The sequence below is a fragment of the Pararge aegeria genome, chromosome 6 (genome assembly GCF_905163445.1).
Source record: "Pararge aegeria chromosome 6, ilParAegt1.1, whole genome shotgun sequence".
NCBI classification, from domain to species: domain Eukaryota; kingdom Metazoa; phylum Arthropoda; class Insecta; order Lepidoptera; family Nymphalidae; genus Pararge; species Pararge aegeria.
In genome coordinates this window covers 12,132,535-12,152,478 of record NC_053185.1, presented here as the reverse complement: position 1 = coordinate 12,152,478, position 19,944 = coordinate 12,132,535, and the positions used below count along the sequence as shown (strand labels likewise).

General features: G+C 33.8%; 2 protein-coding genes across 2 annotated transcripts; one reads left to right on the top strand and one right to left on the bottom strand.

Annotated features, from left to right (window-relative positions):
- Positions 1-6,399: 6,399 nt before the first annotated feature.
- Positions 6,400-9,834, bottom strand: LOC120624744 (rRNA methyltransferase 3, mitochondrial). The gene is made up of 5 exons (XM_039891446.1): positions 9,331-9,834; positions 8,175-8,422; positions 7,554-7,709; positions 6,814-7,111; positions 6,400-6,629 (listed from the first exon to the last, which is right to left on the bottom strand). Exons 1-5 carry the CDS (start codon positions 9,720-9,722, stop codon positions 6,461-6,463), a joined length of 1,263 nt encoding a protein of 420 aa, XP_039747380.1. The 5' UTR covers positions 9,723-9,834; the 3' UTR covers positions 6,400-6,460.
- A 1,811-nt stretch (positions 9,835-11,645) lies between these two features.
- Positions 11,646-17,520, top strand: LOC120624422 (protein kintoun). Its single transcript, XM_039890952.1, has 3 exons — positions 11,646-13,787; positions 13,863-13,983; positions 15,712-17,520. The coding sequence occupies exons 1-3, from the start codon at positions 11,767-11,769 to the stop codon at positions 16,135-16,137; spliced, it is 2,568 nt and encodes an 855-aa protein (XP_039746886.1). The 5' UTR covers positions 11,646-11,766; the 3' UTR covers positions 16,138-17,520.
- The last annotated feature ends 2,424 nt before the right edge of the window (positions 17,521-19,944 follow it).

Here is a 19,944-nt window from a genome sequence, read left to right as displayed (position 1 = left end):
ATGTTTACGCGACTCAGCTGACGTCCTCGTCCTTACGTTCGCTAATCAACCACACACTTGCACACTGCGGGTCCCGCACGCTGCAGTGTCAACGGCACAAGCCTACGAGAAAAACTAGACACCCGGCGAAAGCTGTCCTTCTGGAAGAGCGTCAGAATCGCGTACCGTCCTAACAGGATAATTTATTCATTCATGATTCAAGATAATCCGAAAGCTGGTTGACAGATCTCCACTGTGATGAAAACATTGCACATGGCTCGAGCGGTTAGGGAAGCTCTGTCGCGCGCGATCGTAGCGCACGGCGGCTGACTCGCGAGTTGCGTGAGTGGGCCGGCTGCGGGATGCGGGGAGGGCGGGCGGGGGCCGGCGGCACGCCTGCGCGCATCGCCCGCACCGCACCACCAGTATTGACCGACGACGCCTCCTTTCCACATCGAACATCCTTAACTAGGTACTACGAATTCTCCTTTGAAGATTCCCCTAATTCCTCCCTCCGATCTAAAGACGCCACGTGTAGAATTTACAGCAGTCTGAACATTTTCTTCGTTTTTTTTTCAGTAAATGAGTCAATTAATTCATTAAAGTTACGTACTCTGGAAAAAAGAACGCAAACTTATGGATTATAATGAAGCTGAAGGTGCCTTGGTTTTTTCCCATTAATATTCATATGAAAATTAATAGAATTGTATTAATTGAACGAATTCTTTCCTCAACGAACATTTGCTCATTTGAGAATTTTCTTAATTCCTTAATGAGAAATTTCCGATCGAAATTCTCCGCCTGTAGAATTTACAGAAGTCTTTTCGTAGTTTTATCTTAATGTATTAAATCTAAACTAAAAAATCAGGATAAAATATTGTAAAAAAATCCACATTCTGAAAAATTTTAATGTAAATTTTTCTTTGAATTAAGTACGACGAATTATCCATAAGTAATTCTTCTCTTCAATATAACACCACCACAAACAAGCATTTATTTTCTTAAAATAATTTAATTATACAAATTCAAATTTATTAATTCATACCACTGTGTTATTTTACTCTGATTAATATTCATAAGAAATGTATGTTAATTTTCATTTGAATATCATATTTAACCAGTTAAATTAATACGTTTTCAACAACATAAGTACCTACCTAAACTAACATAATTTGTATAAAATATATTTTTTTGGAAAATTCATTTTACATTTCGTAGCCAACCGTTATGCGTCCAAATGCAAATTTTATTCAAATAAGGTACTAATAATAATTGTGGTTGGTTGACCCTATTACGCGTCTAAATTCTGTGGTTACATAAAGCCTCATTATCCAACAAAAATATTTGATATACGCTTTACTCTACTTGGACTAGTGCCTATGTATGAAGAGCGACGACGTCGGTTCAGTATTTCATGCCAACTTCAGAGGGAGCAATGAAGGAAGGGCATGCCTGGCAGTTTATTAAGGTCAAAAGTGCTGCTAAATCAGGTTAAAAAGAACTTATCAGTTTTAATAATCTTTGTAGTTCCTCACGAAAAAGATAAATGCTAATTTGGACCATACTTCTGTTTTACTGGGCTTTTTCACTTCTTTACTTCAATTTACAGGATTCAGTATAACTTTCTCGATAGACAAAAATCAAACAAATTACGTCCAACGTGTTAGGTCTTTCGACTTTTGGAATAAAATATAAAATACTATAGATGTCGACATTATTGATTTAGTTTTTTTTTATTATGTAATACTAATTCATTCATACTGATATTTCCACACATAACACACTTAATTACTTAATAAAAATATTTTAAATTTGAATTTTCACTAAAAATTGCATAAAACATTAAAAATCGAATCGAATCAAATCATCATGACGCGATCTTAAGGATTTTTTTTGCCTAGTCGGACTCGGGCGCATTATTATTTTTAATTTGGAACGAAGTTCCTAAACTGCTCAACATTTACATCTAATGAAAAAGCGCTATTTCGATTATTGATTAAATTTACATTCATTGTTTATGTCATTGTGTCGTAAGGAATGATTGTGAAAATACAGAATGACAGAAGTGTTATGCAGGTAGGTACCTGCAACAGATAGCATATTTGCTTTTACGTTAATGCAGTCTAAGTACCTAATAAATCATATAATAAAATTAAATTATTTATTAGGTCGATATATCTTTTATATTTACTTTTATAATTATTAGTTTTCATTTCGTTAAATAATAGGTAAGTCATCAATTTTTATACTCATGATAGTAAGTTATAGAATTAATATAGGTGAAACTAAATAAATAGAGATAATTTGGTTTTTTTACTTTAAGACTATTAAAGTTAATAATTTACATTAAAATACCTAGGAAAATCATTGTTATTCTATTTTAATCACTTTTTGGACAAGGCAGTAAGCGCGAACCAAGTTGCCGATTTTCTAGGAATTCGCTGGCGGCACTTTATGGTAGCTATTGTATGGTACACGTACACACAAGCGAACGGACGTCTCCGATGGTCAACTTCTGGTTTTTTTTTTAGTGTGCGGCTTTAAACCCATTTTTAATTCTCGAATAGGTTTCTACGTCTTAGCATTAGGGTGTTTGCCAAGAAATGGAACAAAATTAAAAAAATCCTTCATCTAAACGAGTTTTCTAAAAATAAATAAATTAGGCAGTGCTTTTGTACAAGTTCAAAGTGCACTCCACTGCTACTGAGTCTAACGGCAGGACTTACGCCTTAAGCCTCCCGTCAGACAAGACCTGGGTCAATTTTGAATTGAAACTTTTACCATAATATATATATTACATATATGTATATTTATATGTAATATATTCATATATTCATATATATTTATATATATATATATATTGTAGTTATATTTATATATATATATTTTATTTATATATTTGTATAATTTTAAATCTTATTTATTGCACCACCTTACCTCTTTTCTATGTTTTTTCCTTTTACGCCATTGGTTGCCTGGAAGAAATCGCTATGTAGCGATAAGGCCACCAAATTGTAGTCTCTTGATATGTATTTATATCTCTGTAACTAGGTACTTTTTTCTTTGGTGTAAAATAAAAGTGTATTCATTCATTCATTCATATATATTCAAAAAGTATTTCCCTTTCTACTTCGTCTTGCTCTTACCACGTTATCTGGGATCGGAACAACATATTGTCTTCTTCAAGCTTTTTTATCTGGTTGGACACTTCCGCCGTTGTTAATTACCGTCCTACCGACAAAGAAGTGCTAAGTAACAAAACTGCCATACCCCTTACAAGTTAAAGGTTATCCTGCTACCATCTTAGACTGCAACCTCACTTATCATCAAGTGAGATTGCACTTGTAAGGGAATTGAAAAAAAACTTGAAACAGACAGTTTTGGTTTTGATTCTTTATTTACGACTGCCGTCTGACGTTAACCCACTTTGGTAATATTTTTATTGGTGGAATAAACGATTTCGATTCAAGGGTGTAAAATTGTACCTATAACCCTTACAATTTTAATTAAGTCAGTCAGTTTCCTTGAGCATCCCTCGGGCAAAGTATTTCTTCTGTATTCAGAACTTAAACTAAAGCTGCGATGTTCCCTAACGCGCTCTGGTCTTAGAAGATGTCCACATTCAAAAAAAAGGTCTTCAATAAGTAGGTATAGCTCGGGAAAAAGATTTTTTTAAGAACACTGCAATAAGTTTTATCTCTAAAGCTGCATTAAGAAAGTTGTAATTTGCCCAGGCAACGTAATTTAAATAATTTTCCTGATGAGACGTTTAGAGTAGGTACTCGAGCTTAAATCTTATTTTTACACATTCACCAGCAAACCTGTAACTCAAGCGACTTTAACGTCATCGGACCTGACCAAACGTTGGAATAGTTGCGCTGCTTTTGTCACGCTCTGACATTTGAAAGTTTCTGCCAGTTGAAGTGTGACACTGCGTAACTTTTCCAACGTTATGCCAAATTAATTAATAAAGCCCATAGGCTAGTAGCCTGACCACCAGTTACCATTTGAACCTACAGTTGATAAAACTCCAGAATAAACCATATTCCTACAAATGTCTCTTAAAGAGTTTTCGGGCAAATATAACAGCCAAAATCTAGGTATCTATAGATTCATCATTATCAAACCAATACCAGTCCACTTCAGGGCACGGGTCTCCGCACAGTATGGGAAGTTTAAGCTGTAGTCCACCAAATGCTGATGGCTCTTAACAGGCTTTTGAGGGCCTTATGGAGAACTCCGAACAGTTAGAATAAGTGAGACTAAGTCAAAAACAAACATAAATATAATAAATATACTACGACAATACACACATCGCCATCTAGCCCCAAAGTAAACGTAGCTTGTGTTATGGGTACTTAGATGACTGATGAATATTTTTATGAATAATATACATAAATACTTATAATATACAGATAAACACCCAGTCACTGAAAAACACTTATGTTCATCGCACAAACATTTTCCAGTTGTGGGAATCGAACGCACGGCCTTGGACTCAGAAAGCAGGGTCGCTGCCCACTGCGCCAGTCGGCCGTCATAACATACACATAATACACATAACTTACATAATTTAGATGTGCATGTCGGGGATAGAACTCAGCTCCACCGAAAATGAAGCCAAAGTGTCTAACACTAGGCTATTACCGTTGTAATCTATAGATAAAGATGCAAAAAAACTGCAAAATAATATTTAAGGTTTTATAAGTTTTGTTAGTCCTTCCGAAGCAAAAAGAATTCCAAAAACGAAGCTGTAGTTACTTTTGTGTTCTGTTCATCAAAATTGGTGCTGGATCCTGGCTTCTGCTCTTCGTATAGCCGTCAGTTCCGGTAACACACTAACATGTGATAAAAATCGTTAAAACCTACCTATGAGCAGCATTATATGTATAGTATGCTCTTAAACCTCTCTCCTATGAGAGAGAAGGCCTTTGCCCAAGCGTAAGAATTTTTTTTTTTTTTTATCTCCTGCAATCTCACCTATTGGTAAACAATTATGCAATCTAAGATGTTAGCGGGTTAACCTGTTGCGGGTATGGTAGTTATATTAAACACATTGACATACCTAGTACCGAAACGCTAAATTGCTTAGCCACGGCTTCCACCAGCTCAGACCAGAGAAAATTCTGAAATTACAAATTCCAAAACTACGCGTGCCCCGGGACCTCCGACTTAAAACCTATATGCTGGTGATAATGTACAGCGCTGTTACAAGATTATGTATGATTGTTTAATATTACAAACTGGCCCGACGTCCAGGAACGCATTCTTTCAACGACCGGAGTTTAAGTGACCTCTAGAAAATTTTGCTAGCAATATCGCACTCTCGAAAGCTAGTGTAATGTTACAAAGAAAAAATAGATGGCGCATAAAAGCATTTTATTAGAGACTACATATTTTATTATGACATAATTCTACGAACGGCGATAGATGTATCGATGTTTTAAAAAAACGTTTCATTAATAAATACTATGAATAAAATCAACAATAGCAGACCGTGGCACTTGCCTTCAAGCAGTTTGTGAGAAATCTACACACAGGTCTCGCTAAAAAGTTGATTCGATTTTAGTATATTAGTTTAATTTTCAATAATATTTTTGCAATTCTTCTTTATTTTTTAAAAGTTTCAGGAGTCAGCGGATTCAGTATAAATTTAATTTTATAACTATACTACTATAAAATTAAAAATATACTGCTTTTATCTAAACGTGGATCATTAGGTATTACGTAATATAATAATTATAGAACAACCACAAGAACTAATGTCTACATATGTCACTTAGAATTTTTTTTCGAGAAAACTAAATTATGCGAAGCGTAGAATCATTTCCACCATCAACCAGAATTAGATTATATGGACAAGGATAAACTATTTTGTTCCGCCGTGAAAACTGAATAGATTATTAATAGTTTAAATTTTTTCAATTTCATATATAAGCACTAAGCACCCTAAACAAATTTTACCATCGAACCTTTTTAAAAATATAATGTTATTTAAAAACAAACCTAATAGCACTTCTATCCAAAAATACTATTCAAAACACGGACATTGATATTGCTTAATTTCTAGACGAGCGTGTCTAATCTAAAGGTAATTTCGATAATCCCTAAATCTTAAAAAAAAAAAGTGGTCTTACAGATGTTTTAATTAGTATATTAATGTGTATACTCTAAGTCTTCTATCTTCAGGAGTTAATTTTCTTTAATTAACGACACATATTATCATTTCTCAATAGATGGCGCTGTACAATAAGCACCAAATCTCCATGGTGTTTTTAATTTCCATAACTCTTATGGTCATGTATTTTTGGGCCTATCGATAGATGCGATTAAATTTACTAGAAACTTTTTTTTTATAAGTATATGTATTTAGAAAATACTACCTACACTAGCTACTTTTAAAATAAATACATAAATTTATTTCAACATTTATTCATACTAAACACACTACTCTATATCTACAGTACAATGCAATATACAATTAAATTACTTTTATTTTTTGTGTTTCTAGTTTCACCTTTGTCCAAGCTTGTATAAATTGTTTACGTATTTCGAAAGCTATAACTGCTGCCGCCATTCCTGTGTTCAGACTGTCAACTCCTTGTTGAAGTGGAATATGTAATCGGAGGCCATTTCTGCTCGCTGCAAACCTACAAGAATTTAGAAATGTTTAAATATTCGTTAAGAAGTTTAACAGATTTCTTTACAAATAATCTTTGTGAAAGAAAATTTTGAATATTGGTTTGGACTTTACAATTGAATAATATGGAAATTTAAAGAAAGAATCTTATTACTAGAATCAATGTAGGCAACAAAGATATAATATATACAAACTTGTAGCTGTCTTCACTAATCCCTTCAGTCTCCCCACCTATTACAAGTGTTACATGCTGAATATTTCCAAAATCAACACTGTAATATGGCAGAACTGGCACAAGGTTGTCTAACATTTCATCTTCCTTTGTGCCTTCTTCCCTCAACATCCTCGTATTGCTGTCTGCTATGAACAATGATGTATTTGGTTCCAATAGTTTAGGCATTTCTTCCCAGTCTATTGAGGAGTATATATGTTGTCTGAAGTGTGCACCAGATGCACTTCTTATAACCTTTGGATCCCAAAGGTCGACGCAGCCTGAAAATTATAGGTCATATATTTTTCCCCTATATTTACCGGTTTATACTGATGTATTACCGGTTTTATTAAAGTGAATATTTATTAAACATATAATAAAGGCTTACTTTGATGTGAAAATAAGTTCATGTTTTCAAGGAAAAACTCAGAGAATATACAGATTATATTCGAGTGTCAACAAATAAGAAAATCCAGTCCCAAACATCGGAAAAAGGATATTTCATCAACAAAGACATAAAATTACAAAAAAGTCATAAAATCTAGTAAGTAATATGCTTACATTAAACTTTAAATAATGGTTGTAATAATGAACATACAATAAAAACTTTACACTGAGAGCAATTGCCAAATTGACTTACAATATAAATAAACATCAAGGTATAACAATAAAATTATGAAAATAATTATAAGCAATAAATGCAAACATCTGGGTAATAATAACCTTTTGTAAGAAGAACTTTTTCACAACCAACCCCCACAGCGGCTCTAAGTATTGCACCAAGGTTTCCAGGTGTGCGTACATTATCACAAATGAACTGCAGCGGTATAGGTTTTGAAAAGGTTTTGATATTATTTGTTGTGGGCATTTCAAACACACCTGAAATATTAAGAGATGTTTAAAACTAATAATTTATAATAACTAAAAGAAATTTAATGAAGACACGCAAGCCTTAAATTAAAAAAAAACATTAAGCATTAAAATAATATGACATTCCTGAACCTTTTATTTCATAGAACTTTAGCAGCATTTTTAAGTTCATTCTGTCAAGCATGCAAATTGCAGCACTTGTGAAACATATTTATCCAAAAATACATCCCTAAACTAAAATTTAAAAAACCCTTAACTTTCAATATAGTGTATATTATTATACTAGTCAAACCTAGGAAAATATGATGCACTAGAAAGACACAGATATAGACACACACGCACACGCACAAACGCATGCAAGTACCCTAGCACAAAATAATATAAGATAAGGTATGTATCATAAATGAGGTTCGTCTTCATACCATTGAGAACTTACTCATTTCTTCAAGTGAGTAAAAATCAAGGCTGACTTACCAAATATTCCCGATGGAGTTTCTACATCCGACCACATTCCTATCTCTTTATATGGGATCTTAAAAAATTGAACCCCTGTCTTTGGCAGGTATGATTTTAGGTGTTCAAGGTCTTCCACTCGACTAAATATGACATACTTTAAGTTGCATTTTGCTTCTAGGCCATCCACTATTAACCGCCATCCCTCTACAAACATCTGTCCAGTTCGTAGCCTTTCTTTTTTTGACTTCAGTTTAACCAGAAGAGAGCTGTAGAACAATTACAGTTATCTATGTAGCTAACATATTTAAACACAATTCTTATATAATTTTATTTTATTATCTTGAAAACTAATTTATCATGATAAGGTTAAGTTATGCATTACGACGATGCGACGTTTAACTCCTCTTGTTTATATAAATTGGTGCTTTTCCTTGAAATTACAATTATCAACACAAAAAAAAATTACCTATATACCTATAAAAAATATACCTATAATATGCAATAGTAGATAGTTGCAAATAAAATGTTACTTAACAGCTTCATTCATGATGTTTATACCTAAATGACTGCAGTAACATGGAAACGGAACTAAATAAGTAACATTATACTTGAAGACCTCCCTGGCGCAGTGGTGACAGCTGTGGATTTAAGTGAGAGGTTCAAGTAAAGTTTCTACTCACGAAAAGTAAATATTGAATTGCTTATAACTACAAAGTTCAATGAAGACTTTGATTTTGATTACACTCTTCTCTCTCATAAAAGAGATATACTAGCCGTGCTTCTGGCTGGTACACAGGTAGCATAGAAATAACAATTTGTTTCTCTTCACCCAGTTTTCTATATTTACTCTTTGAACGTATGGGTAGATGATAATGTGTAAGTTAAGTCCTACAGTATACATTTCTACTTAACCCTTTTACGTTGCAACACTTTGGCTTCATTTACATTTTATCTCTTGTCAGAGGATATAATCAAAGGTTACAATTTAGGTCTCCCATCTATGCTAGCTGTGCAGGGATTAGAATATGTTTTGATGATAACTTTAGCTTCATAATTTTTTGTACATAAATCGAAAAGCATTACAACCATAAACTCCTAAGTTGATAAACATCTTGTAGACATAGTAGAAATGATTTCTTGCTTATTTACTTGAATATATTAAGAAGCCTCAAACCTTATCCTGCCATCATTCTCCTTTAGCTTTTCATAAATAATTTCACCTTTATCGTCGAAGACTTTTCTTTGGCTTAAATAAAATTTTCTTTTCTTTAACATGGTTTCTCTTTTTCCTTTAATTTCTTGTGACTTTTCTTGCGCCATCGATGTGCTATTTGTTAAAGAGTGAGCCTTTACTATTGGAGTAATTGGCTCATTTTTAACCTTTTTCAATGCATCAGGGCCCAATTCTATAACCTTTTCTTTTTTAATGCCAACTTTTGATTCATGTTCGAATGGTAACATAACCTTAGCCGGATTTCTGTGCATCCATCTGCTATAAAATCTAATGGAATGATTTTGTGTGTGGCGCATAAAAGCACGAGTTACACAGTAAATATTCTTCGCCATGACGTACTAAAATTATGTAGCAAGAGTAAATGTATTATCAATTCAGTAATTCCAGTTGCAAGATGTGATTTTTTATACAAGGCAGACTTTTGTTTTTATTATGGAGGGTAGAGGTAAGGAGAGTCATCTTATATGGGAGAAAAGTTGAAAAAGTGTCCAGTGTATGCGCTAAATAACAGTTCAAAAATCCTCCACAATGGCGCTGGTGGATGCACAGGGTATGGTATGAATGTAGCAATCGTAGATGAATTGAAGTATGCCGAGTTAAAAAATTTAATGTCATTATCGACTAAAGTAGTTAATTATTGAGAATTTCAACAACTTACGTTGTACAAAATATTGTGGTAAATATAACCTTACTTCCTTGTATCTCCATACTTCCTTGTTTATTTTTCAAGCCTACTCTAACAATATTTATATTTGGCGCTTCTTTTAAGAGTTACCCTGATGCAAATGTGGCGCCAACCTAATTTAATACATTGTGACGACACTTTTTCATATACACAGATGACTCTCCTTACCTCTACCCTCCATAGTTTTTATACACAAATTGAATTCGACGTTTGACAGTTGTCAGTTGTCTTAGGTTTCGTATCTACGTATGGAAGTTTATGACTGAATTCTGGTTCTTTAGGAACTTTTTTTATTCCGTTCATCATAACTTGACGCATGTACTGTATGGCAAACTATCTGAGTGCACTAGAAAGTTCACGCATCAAGTTATGATGAACTTATTGTAACTATGACGAACATGGACAATTCATTGATTCTCAATATACTCGACCACGAGATTTCATATTTAAGGCTATATTCCAAATTTCCTCCACGTAAAACGGGCTTTAACTTAACTTTTCATTATTATTCTATGTTAAAATATAACGCGTTTTGGTATTTACCAAAATTATTTTTATAAATTTATATTTGTAAGAAAGAGAAAGAACACGGTACAAAATTATGCTAGAGCGAGATAGATGATAGACGAGGTCACTATCAGAAATCTTATGGACCGCTAAGGACTTTGCTTTAGCAGTGATTAAATTAAATTCTGCTTACTTGCGGAGAGTTAAAGTACGTAATATTCGTTACATTAAATGACGTAACATTATAAAATTTCCAAATTAGTAAATTTGAAAGGTTATTTCTAAAAATAGGAGATTCTCAAATAGGCGGTGTCTACCTTCGTGCTTCTCTTCAGACTCCCATTCGGGGGACCTGCATTCGTATTAAATATCACTTGCTTCATCGGTAGAGGAAAATTACGCGAGGAAACTTACATGCCTCAGAGATCTCCATAATGTTCTCTCAAAGTCTCTCAATCGGCACAATGCTTCACAAGGTTTTTATTTGGTAACGATGACCCATCTACTCTATTACATAACAGGTTAATGAAAATAACGTGGGTAAGCACTAATGGCATTCTGAAAGCATTAATAAATAGATACGACTCTCCGATTTACAAGCTTTATGTGAAACTCCACGTAGGGCTGCCTGGACGCAGAAATTCTAATTTGTAACTTTTTGTATATTGCATATTAATATTTTATGTAAGTTTTTTGATTGAGTTTAGTTTTTAATTAAGTATGCTATTCGTTTTCTTCTGATGGCTAAACAGTCATCAGTATGAGCCCTCGCGAACATTTCTGATGCACTACATTAACGTGTAAAGCCCAACAGCATTCTGAAACCATCATTAAACTGAACTCGTAGGGTATTTAGCAATGCCTGTGCATAGCTGGTCCACAGAGATCCCGTGTAAAAGGTTTGACAAAAGGCTTTGAACAAACTAAATTACTTTTTTTAAGTTAATATAAATGTTAGATGAAGTATTTAGTCTGAGGTCTATTGATATTTTGCACCGGAAAATTACACCCATTACGTACGGAAAATTACCAGAAATCCACCAATCAAAACAGGGTACGAAAACATCAATTACTCGATCTTTGCATCTTGCGTCTGTGGTCGTCAGCTGAAAATTATCGTGTTTATGCGTAGGTATTAATTGTGTTTATTTTTATATCGCTAGGAAGTAGGAACGTTAGACAAAATGGCAACAGGAGTTAAGCCTCGTGATGAAGAATCTAGCCTCACCAGAACCGATTTAGAGACGATACAAGATGCTATGAAGAATAAGAAATTTCGAGAACTGCTCTCCGAATACTGCGAGGAAATACGTGACCCGGCGAATCAAGCGATCTATCAGAAAGAAATGACCCAACTAGAGAAGGAACGTGGCTACGACGTAACTTTCATCAATCCAAAGGGAGGTTATGTGATTAAAACAAGCGTCGCAGGCGACAGAAAAGCCTTCATTAACATTTGCAGTAATGAGAACATCGGCAAACCGTCATGTAAAGTGCAAGAGAAGAACGGGCAAAAGGGTATGAATTGGCAGCTTCCTTATACAATAATTCCACCGAGGGAAGATTACGATCTTAAAAAACAACGATGTGTTATTTACGACGTAGTATTCCACCCAGACACACTGCGCATGGCAGCGGTCAACAAACGATTCCGGGAGTTGGTAAACAATACTGCTTTTGATGGTTTACAAAAAACCTATAACATTCATTTTGACAGCAATAACTGCCGGTTTCCTAAATCAAATTATAAGGGCATGACTACACCGGCTGTTATAAGGAAAGAGGACCCTAACTACAAACCAATGATTGATGAAGATGAAACAGAAGAGATTTCACCAGAAATTATGGAAAAACTGTACCCCCAGCATATATACCCGGAAGCAAAAGAGCCTATAGAAGAACAATATAAAAAAGAACCTGAGCAACATAGAAAAAAAGCCAAAAACAGTAAAAAAGAATTCAGTCATGCTTCACACAATGGTTACACAGTACCTAAATATGTGATAAAACAGCAGAAAAATGTAGACTTGCAAGACTTCACATATCATAAAAATAGCAAGCGATATTCTGTTATACCAAGTCATTTAGTTATTGAGATTAATTTGCCATTAATATCTTTTGCTAAAGATTGTATTCTAGACGTTCGGGAAAAATCTCTTAGTTTGATTTCCGAAAAACCAGCAAAGTATAAACTCGACCTTGCACTCCCTTATGCAGTCAATGATGAGTGTGGAAATGCCAAATTTGATAAATTTAAGCATTCACTAATTGTGACTCTACCAGTGGTAAGAAGGAATGCATCAGATGATAAAGCAGTGTTATTAAGACGTGATAGTGGTGTGGAAAGTGAAGAAGAGAATTCTAATAGTGATGAAGAAGTAGAGTCTAAAGAAAACCTAATAGATGTTATTTCGTCAAGCCCTGCTGTTTCTTATTTATCATTGAAGAAAAATGAGCAGAATCCCTCATCTGCTGAAGAATTCCTGCTCCCTACAATTAGCTACACATTACCTTCATATACATACAATGCATTGGATTATGTTGTGGCATTCACCTTTCATGTTAAAAACACTGAACCTGATTCAGTAAAAGTAAAAAATGATGAAAATAAAATATTCATTAGGTTTTCTTCACTTGGATCTGGTTTTGTACCAATACATTATGCAGCAGTTATTTTATTGGATGAAGGTGTAAAGTTTGAAAATGCAATTGGTGAAGCATGGGATAATAATGTTATTTTACAGTTAGAAATAACTGGAGATATGATTAAGAAATTCCAAATAGGTTTAAATGATAATGATATGAAAACAGAATATTTTGAAGTATCCCAAGCAACAAAAGATGATACATTAAAAGTTACATTGCCTGATGATTCCCACTCAGAGTCAGTGGCTAAACCATTAGTTGAAGTAACTAGCTTTGGAACTGAAACAAATATTGTTGTATCATCACCTAACAACAAAACAGATACTGAAGAGGACACTGAAAATGAAAGAGACATAGTCTGGACAGAATCTAGTACTATAAAAAATGGGGCTAAGAGCATACTACGTAAGCCCATGATGATGCGAAGCTTTTCTGAATCAAGTGCAGGTGATGTTGCATCTTCCATGGACTATATAAGCTCTGATTGTATTCCTGAAGAATCTAGCTTTAATAAAAAGACGGTTAGATTTAGTGATGTTATTGCAAGGCAGTTTTACAGGTAGGTTATTATCCCTATCACTTTGACTTTTTTTTCAAAGCTCTGTTTTATTTACGAACGATTAAAATTTAACAGATATAACTCATCAATTGAAGGCCAGAAAAAGAAAAACCAACGCAAGAAGAGCAAAAAGCGAAGCCAAGATCAGCGTAGAAGTGAGAGTGAAGCTGAAGATGATATTTACAACTTAGTCAAGGTATATAACATAATTAAATAATTTAAGTCACAAATAATAAGAGGCCTGTATTCAGATCGCGATTTTCGTACTTATATTCAACATCCTTGGTTCTTGACTGTCTTAATAACAACATGCTTTTCTTGATTCAAAGTCTGTGCTGACATAAATATGCCATTTAACTATTTGGTCTATAGACCACTTGAGCAGTCAATTGCTTGACCTGCCAACTGCTTAAGCTGTTATTTTAAACAACTGGAGCAGTTACAATATGTCAACTGCAGTACTTTTGTGGAGGATATATATATAACTGGAGAAGTCAGTGTATTTCTTGCAACTCTTTACCTCACTATGCAATTTCACTATGCTTCAGAGTACTCTTAAAGCAATTTCATGTTCTAAATGTCCCCTTTCCATCTATGTATCTAGTCCAAGCTGACCATGTAAGATCACCTTTAAGCAATTTCTGACTAACTTTGAGCTATATAACTACCTGCTTTATGGCAGGCACTTATTACATCATGCTTGGGATTCATTGGGTATGCACGAGCATGGCTAGCATGGGCAGGAGACAATTATCTCCCCGGGGAAAGGATAAAAAATTGTCTTCTCCCACAGCTCTATCAACTCTCAGAGGATTGGCGCACAAATTAAAATAATATATGTGGAATAATAAATGGGGGTAAACTTCAGGGGACAGGTTAATTATATCCCCTGTCAAGGGATGTCATTAATGTGTATTATTCCCCTGTCAGGTGATATAATCGGGTAATGTAATTTTTCTTCTGCCTGTGCAGAAGAAAAATTACATCACCTGTCTAATTTATGATCAAAGGTTAATTTATTATTGATATACAAATAAATAAAATTAAAATTTCTGTTGTTATGTCCAAAGGACATGATTTTTATAAATGTATATAAGAGAGTATATGCAGTACTTTTACAAAAAAAAATTTTTGGTCTGACTATCAAAAGAACTGATGTTTGTCCGGTTACTAAACAAACGTTACACACAGAATATCATAGGTAACTTTTTGTTCGTAGTCTAAGGATGAACTGGGTTTTACAAGATTATGAAAGACAAATGTTTTTCAATTTAGTGTCATTGAATTTAGAAGGTAGGTTTCTTTATGGATACTGGTATGTTCCTTCTTAGTTTTTATTTTTTATACCTGGGTTTTCTGGTAAAAAAATTATTACATATTTAATGAGGGCAAATTGGCAGATAACTGCTAGTGTTAAATAGAACTCTGCTCAGCAAGTTTTGTACTGATTGTTATTATTATCTGTATAGGTATATTAATTGTTATACGAAAAACTTGTGCCTATTTGCTTTAATGTCAATAATATGATAACAATGACAACATTTTGTTATCGGATTAGGTCTACTAGGTATCATTGAGATATAAGCGTGAGTGCGGACAGTGTTTAATTTTCGTATACTATTTTTATATAGGGTGATTATTTTGTGTGTGTGTGGCTGGCTGCGTGGCTCTGTGTGTGTGTGTGTGTGTGTGTGTGTGTGTGTGTGTGTGCGTGAGAGTGTTGCTGTGTGTTGCTGTGTGTGTGTGTGTGTGTGTGTGTGTGTGTGTCTGTGAGAGAGAGTGTGCGTGCGTGCGTGCTTGCGTGCGTGTGTGTTAACTAAGTGATTATTAACTAAGTGATTATTAACTAAGAGATTATTAACTAAGAGATTATTAACTAAGTGATAAACCCGTAAAAACTTATTTGAATGCTTTACATTTACAGCCGTCGAAACCCCGCCTAAAACCGGCCCTCAAGAAGAGACATGACAGTGGAGTAGCGGACACTTCAGATGCAGAAGAGTGCAAGAACATTATGTCCGACAGCGACTTGCAATATAACAGCAACACTGATGAAAATGCTAATGAAAACTGCCCACTGGACGTCCGTAGGCACATGTCTTATTTGAACCTAATCAACAATAATACCGAAAAAAACCCACAACCGGCTGTATGGACTTCGGATTTGAGAGTGCACTTAGCAGACACGACACCTTTAAACGGCAGGAAAGCAGAAACACAAAAAAATGAACCAGTTACATGTGATACCATAAAACACAACACCAATCTCTATAACCCAGACAAATTAAATAAGGGACAATACTTAGAAGTCAAATTTAAAAACGATCTCATTTTTGATCTTGATATGTGAGCATTAAGCTCACATTGAGATCTTTGGTTGTATAATAAACCTTACATTAATTGATGAAATTCATTAATAATTTTAGTAATAACATCAGTAGATATCTAGTTATCTAGTGCTTACCAGTGATCTTTATTGTGTAGGCGTGAGTGGTAAGGTTTAGAATAGTTTTTCTTTACCTTTTCACTTCAATTATGTTCCTTTCCAAATAGTTTTTTTTAAATCAGCTAAGTTTATGGCAATGGTCTATAAAATTCTGCACGATAGTCGATTATATTATTAAACAAAATATAGTTGATATATGATAGGCAATTATGTACAAGTATTTGAAAATTGTTATGAAATTTTCTTATTTTAGGCAATATAAATTATAAATCACATAGATTAATACATATAAGGGTACAAATTAGATTTATTTGAATCAAATGATAAAGTCTGACAAACTAAAATTTTAAAATTCACATTTTTAAAGTATGTAATAGATTTAAAACATACAGCTAAGATATTTTTTCCTTACCAATAAGAAATGTAAAATATTATTATTTTAAAATAATTTTGTTCTTAAAAGGTCTTCACTCCTATCTTAAAAACCTGATAATGAATTCAAAGAGGTTGAATATGGCGGTTTAATTCTGGATACAAATATATTATTATGATAGTAGGATGCTCCAACAAAATCTAAACTTCCAAATGATTGCTAGGCTCACCTATTTTCGGTAAGATATATTAAATTTTAAAATTTTTTGGGTCAAAATTTTGTTTTTTTTCTTAAAATGCACCCATGCCATGCATTGAGGCAAACAAAAAAATAAAAATAAAAATTCAACCTGTCCAGCTTTTTTCGAGTTTTAGTGAAAACCTATAAATTTTTATAAATAAATGAAGATTAGTGGTGGTAAGGATTTTAAGATACGAGAATGTATGAAACTGACATAATTAAGATATAATTAGTCTGATCTGGAGTTACGCAGGTACAGACTACTGTCACTGCCCCGCTGAAATCCATTTTTGTACATTGCCGACATGCCAGATTGGAATGTTATAAGCAAATCAATTGTGGTATAATCATCTTCTCTAGTATAATGTCTTTCGTCTACAATAGTGTTTAAAGAAATAGTTTTAATGAGTAGTTTTTTTTTTATTATTAAGGCATATTTCAGGGAGAACTATGTCGCAGTTATTTGTGCAAAATTTTTGTCAGTGTTTTTTACGGAACTAGATCACAGCATTAACCTTAGCTGTTGTCATAAGCCATGCATTTAAATTTATTTTAATATGTTAGTATTAAACTTGTGTTTTAGTATAACTTATAATAATTATGTTGAGTCAGAAGTTTGAAAGTAAAATATGTGATGTTTCGAATATTAATTTAATAGATGAAATGGAAATTAATTGTATAGTTTTATTTAACTCTCTCATTATTTAACAGAGTGAATTAGCGCAAAACTTTCTTTAATCATATTCAGTGATCTCTTTAGATGTGTGAATATTTTTTTATCATATATGGTATGTTACATCCCTACATCCCTATTCCGTTACATCCCTATTTTGTTAAGAATATAGAAATGCTTGAAAAGGTTCAGAGGCGAGCCACTAAACTGCCAAGAGAATTGAGAAATCTTTCATATGAGCAAAGGCTTGCAAACCTGGGACTCAGCACCCTCAAAAGTAGGCGAGAAAGTGGCGATCTCATTGAAACTTATAAAATATTAAATAAGTATTACAACATACCGAATTTTGAGGAAATTTTTTCAAAAAAGAGTAACCCCAGATTAAGGAGCTATGGTCTCAAACTTGAATATCAGCAGGCATCGTCTAATCCTTCCAAGCACTTTATCAGCAATAGAGTTATACAAATGTGGAATGCCTTGCCTGAAGATGTAGTGACTGCAGAATCACTGAATCAGTTTAAGAATAGACTGGATAAACATCAAAAAGACAAAGAGCGCAAGAAATGATATAGACGCATCAGCGAAAGCTGCTTAGTCTATTATATAATACTAATAATAATAGTAATAATGTCACATTTTTTGTGTCATTTATTAGGTGCTAGAAATAAATTAGGATTAGTACCTAGGTAGGTATAAGTACCCACACGAACATTAATTATCTATAGGTACCTACTTACACGCACCATGCCGCGGGAAGAGCTATGTAATAAATATGTAAATGTGTCATTTATCAACAATTGTAAAGTGTGACGTGGAAGCCTGAACAATGCATGATAAATGATCGATCGGAAGTACCTACCGTTACAGTTTTAACTCCTACATGCAGTGATGTCATACTTAACAAAGGGATGTGAGCAGCTATTGTACTGGAATAGATAATCAAACAACAGATACTTAGGTTCAGAACTCAGGATGATTAATAATCTTCTGTTAAGTAGGTAGGTATATAGCCTAGTGGATAAGGCTTCGGTTTTCCTTTCATGGAGACCGAGTTCGGTCCCCGGGACTTACCACTGACTTTTCGGAGTAATGTGCCTTTGTAATTTTAGCAATAAAATATCACTTAACTTAACTTTAATGGTAAAGGAAACCATCGTTTGACGGCCTATTGGCGCAGTTTGCAGCGACCCTTCTTTTTGAGCCCAAGGCCGTGGGTTCGATTCCCACTACTGGAAAATGTTTGTGTGATGAGCATGAATGTTTTTCAGTGTCTGAGTGTTTATATGTATTTTCTAAGTATTTATGTATATAATTCATAAAAATATTCATCAGGCATAACACAAGCTACACTTACTTTGGGGCTAGATGGCGATGTGTGTATTAAATAAAAAAATAACCCCCCATATACAAAATTGAGAGGTTAACATAAAATAAATACAAAAACACTCAGATTTTTAAAATAAATAAATAAAGAACAGTAATTAATTAAAATGTAAAATTTAAATTAAAATAAATTAAATTACAATTATTGTCGTAGTATATTTATTTATATTTTATTATACGTAAATACTTATAATATACTGATAGAACCCCAGACACTGAAAAACATTCATGTTCAACACATAAACATTTTCCAGTAGTGGGAATCGAACCCACGGCCTTGGACTCAGAAAGCAGGGTCGCAGCCCACTGCGCCAATCGGCCGTCAAATATATTCTTAGTCGTTTCGTACGACACCCGCGAGAGTAGGAAGAGTGGTAGAAATGTGCCTATTCCGCAGGGTGGTTACCTACCTGCGTATCTCACAATAGGCTTGCGACAGGTGTCAATTTCGTGATCATTGCTGTCAAACGTAACTTTAGCAAAAATATAAAAGTGACGTTGGACAGCAAAGATTGCAAGTTTTACGCTTGTTACAAGCCTGTCGTGAGATTCGTTATCAACCTGCTTATTTGCCGCCACCTCACGGCACACTGGTACCAAAAATAAAACAAAACAATCCAACATAAATTTGTCTTTATTATTTTACGTAACTAATTTTGTACTACAAGAGAAAGATCAATTCATAAAGTCTACCTATATACAAAAAATATTAACTTAACGCGCACAATAATTCACATATCTAGGTACATTGTGCGCATCTATCGACTTTAAGATGACAATAAAATCTCAAGTATTTAAAATTTAAATAAATAAGAATAATTTAGGCACTGCACGTTTTACATTTCCTCATATCACATTATCTAGAGTAGGTATAACGTAGATACACCTTACTTACACACATGTTTATAAGTCATTTATTCTAGTAAGCGTCTCCGTTACGGTTCTTCTAAGGTAAACCAGCACAGTAGCTACCACATACAAACTTGGTAAGTCTTAAATACTTAAGTAACCAAGATGAGTGCATTGATGGATTTTTCTTAGT

Coding starts and splice junctions, on each gene's coding strand:
- LOC120624422 (XM_039890952.1), top strand. CDS start 11,767: ATGGCAACAGGAGTTAAGCCTCGTGATGAAGAATCTAGCCTCACCAGA. Junction 13,788..13,862: donor ATTGCAAGGCAGTTTTACAG/GTAGGTTATTAT, acceptor AAAATTTAACAG/ATATAACTCATCAATTGAAG. Junction 13,984..15,711: donor ATATTTACAACTTAGTCAAG/GTATATAACATA, acceptor TTACATTTACAG/CCGTCGAAACCCCGCCTAAA.
- LOC120624744 (XM_039891446.1), bottom strand. CDS start 9,722: ATGGCGAAGAATATTTACTGTGTAACTCGTGCTTTTATGCGCCACACA. Junction 8,423..9,330: donor GAGAATGATGGCAGGATAAG/GTTTGAGGCTTC, acceptor ATTGTTCTACAG/CTCTCTTCTGGTTAAACTGA. Junction 6,630..6,813: donor ATTAGTGAAGACAGCTACAA/GTTTGTATATAT, acceptor AAATTCTTGTAG/GTTTGCAGCGAGCAGAAATG.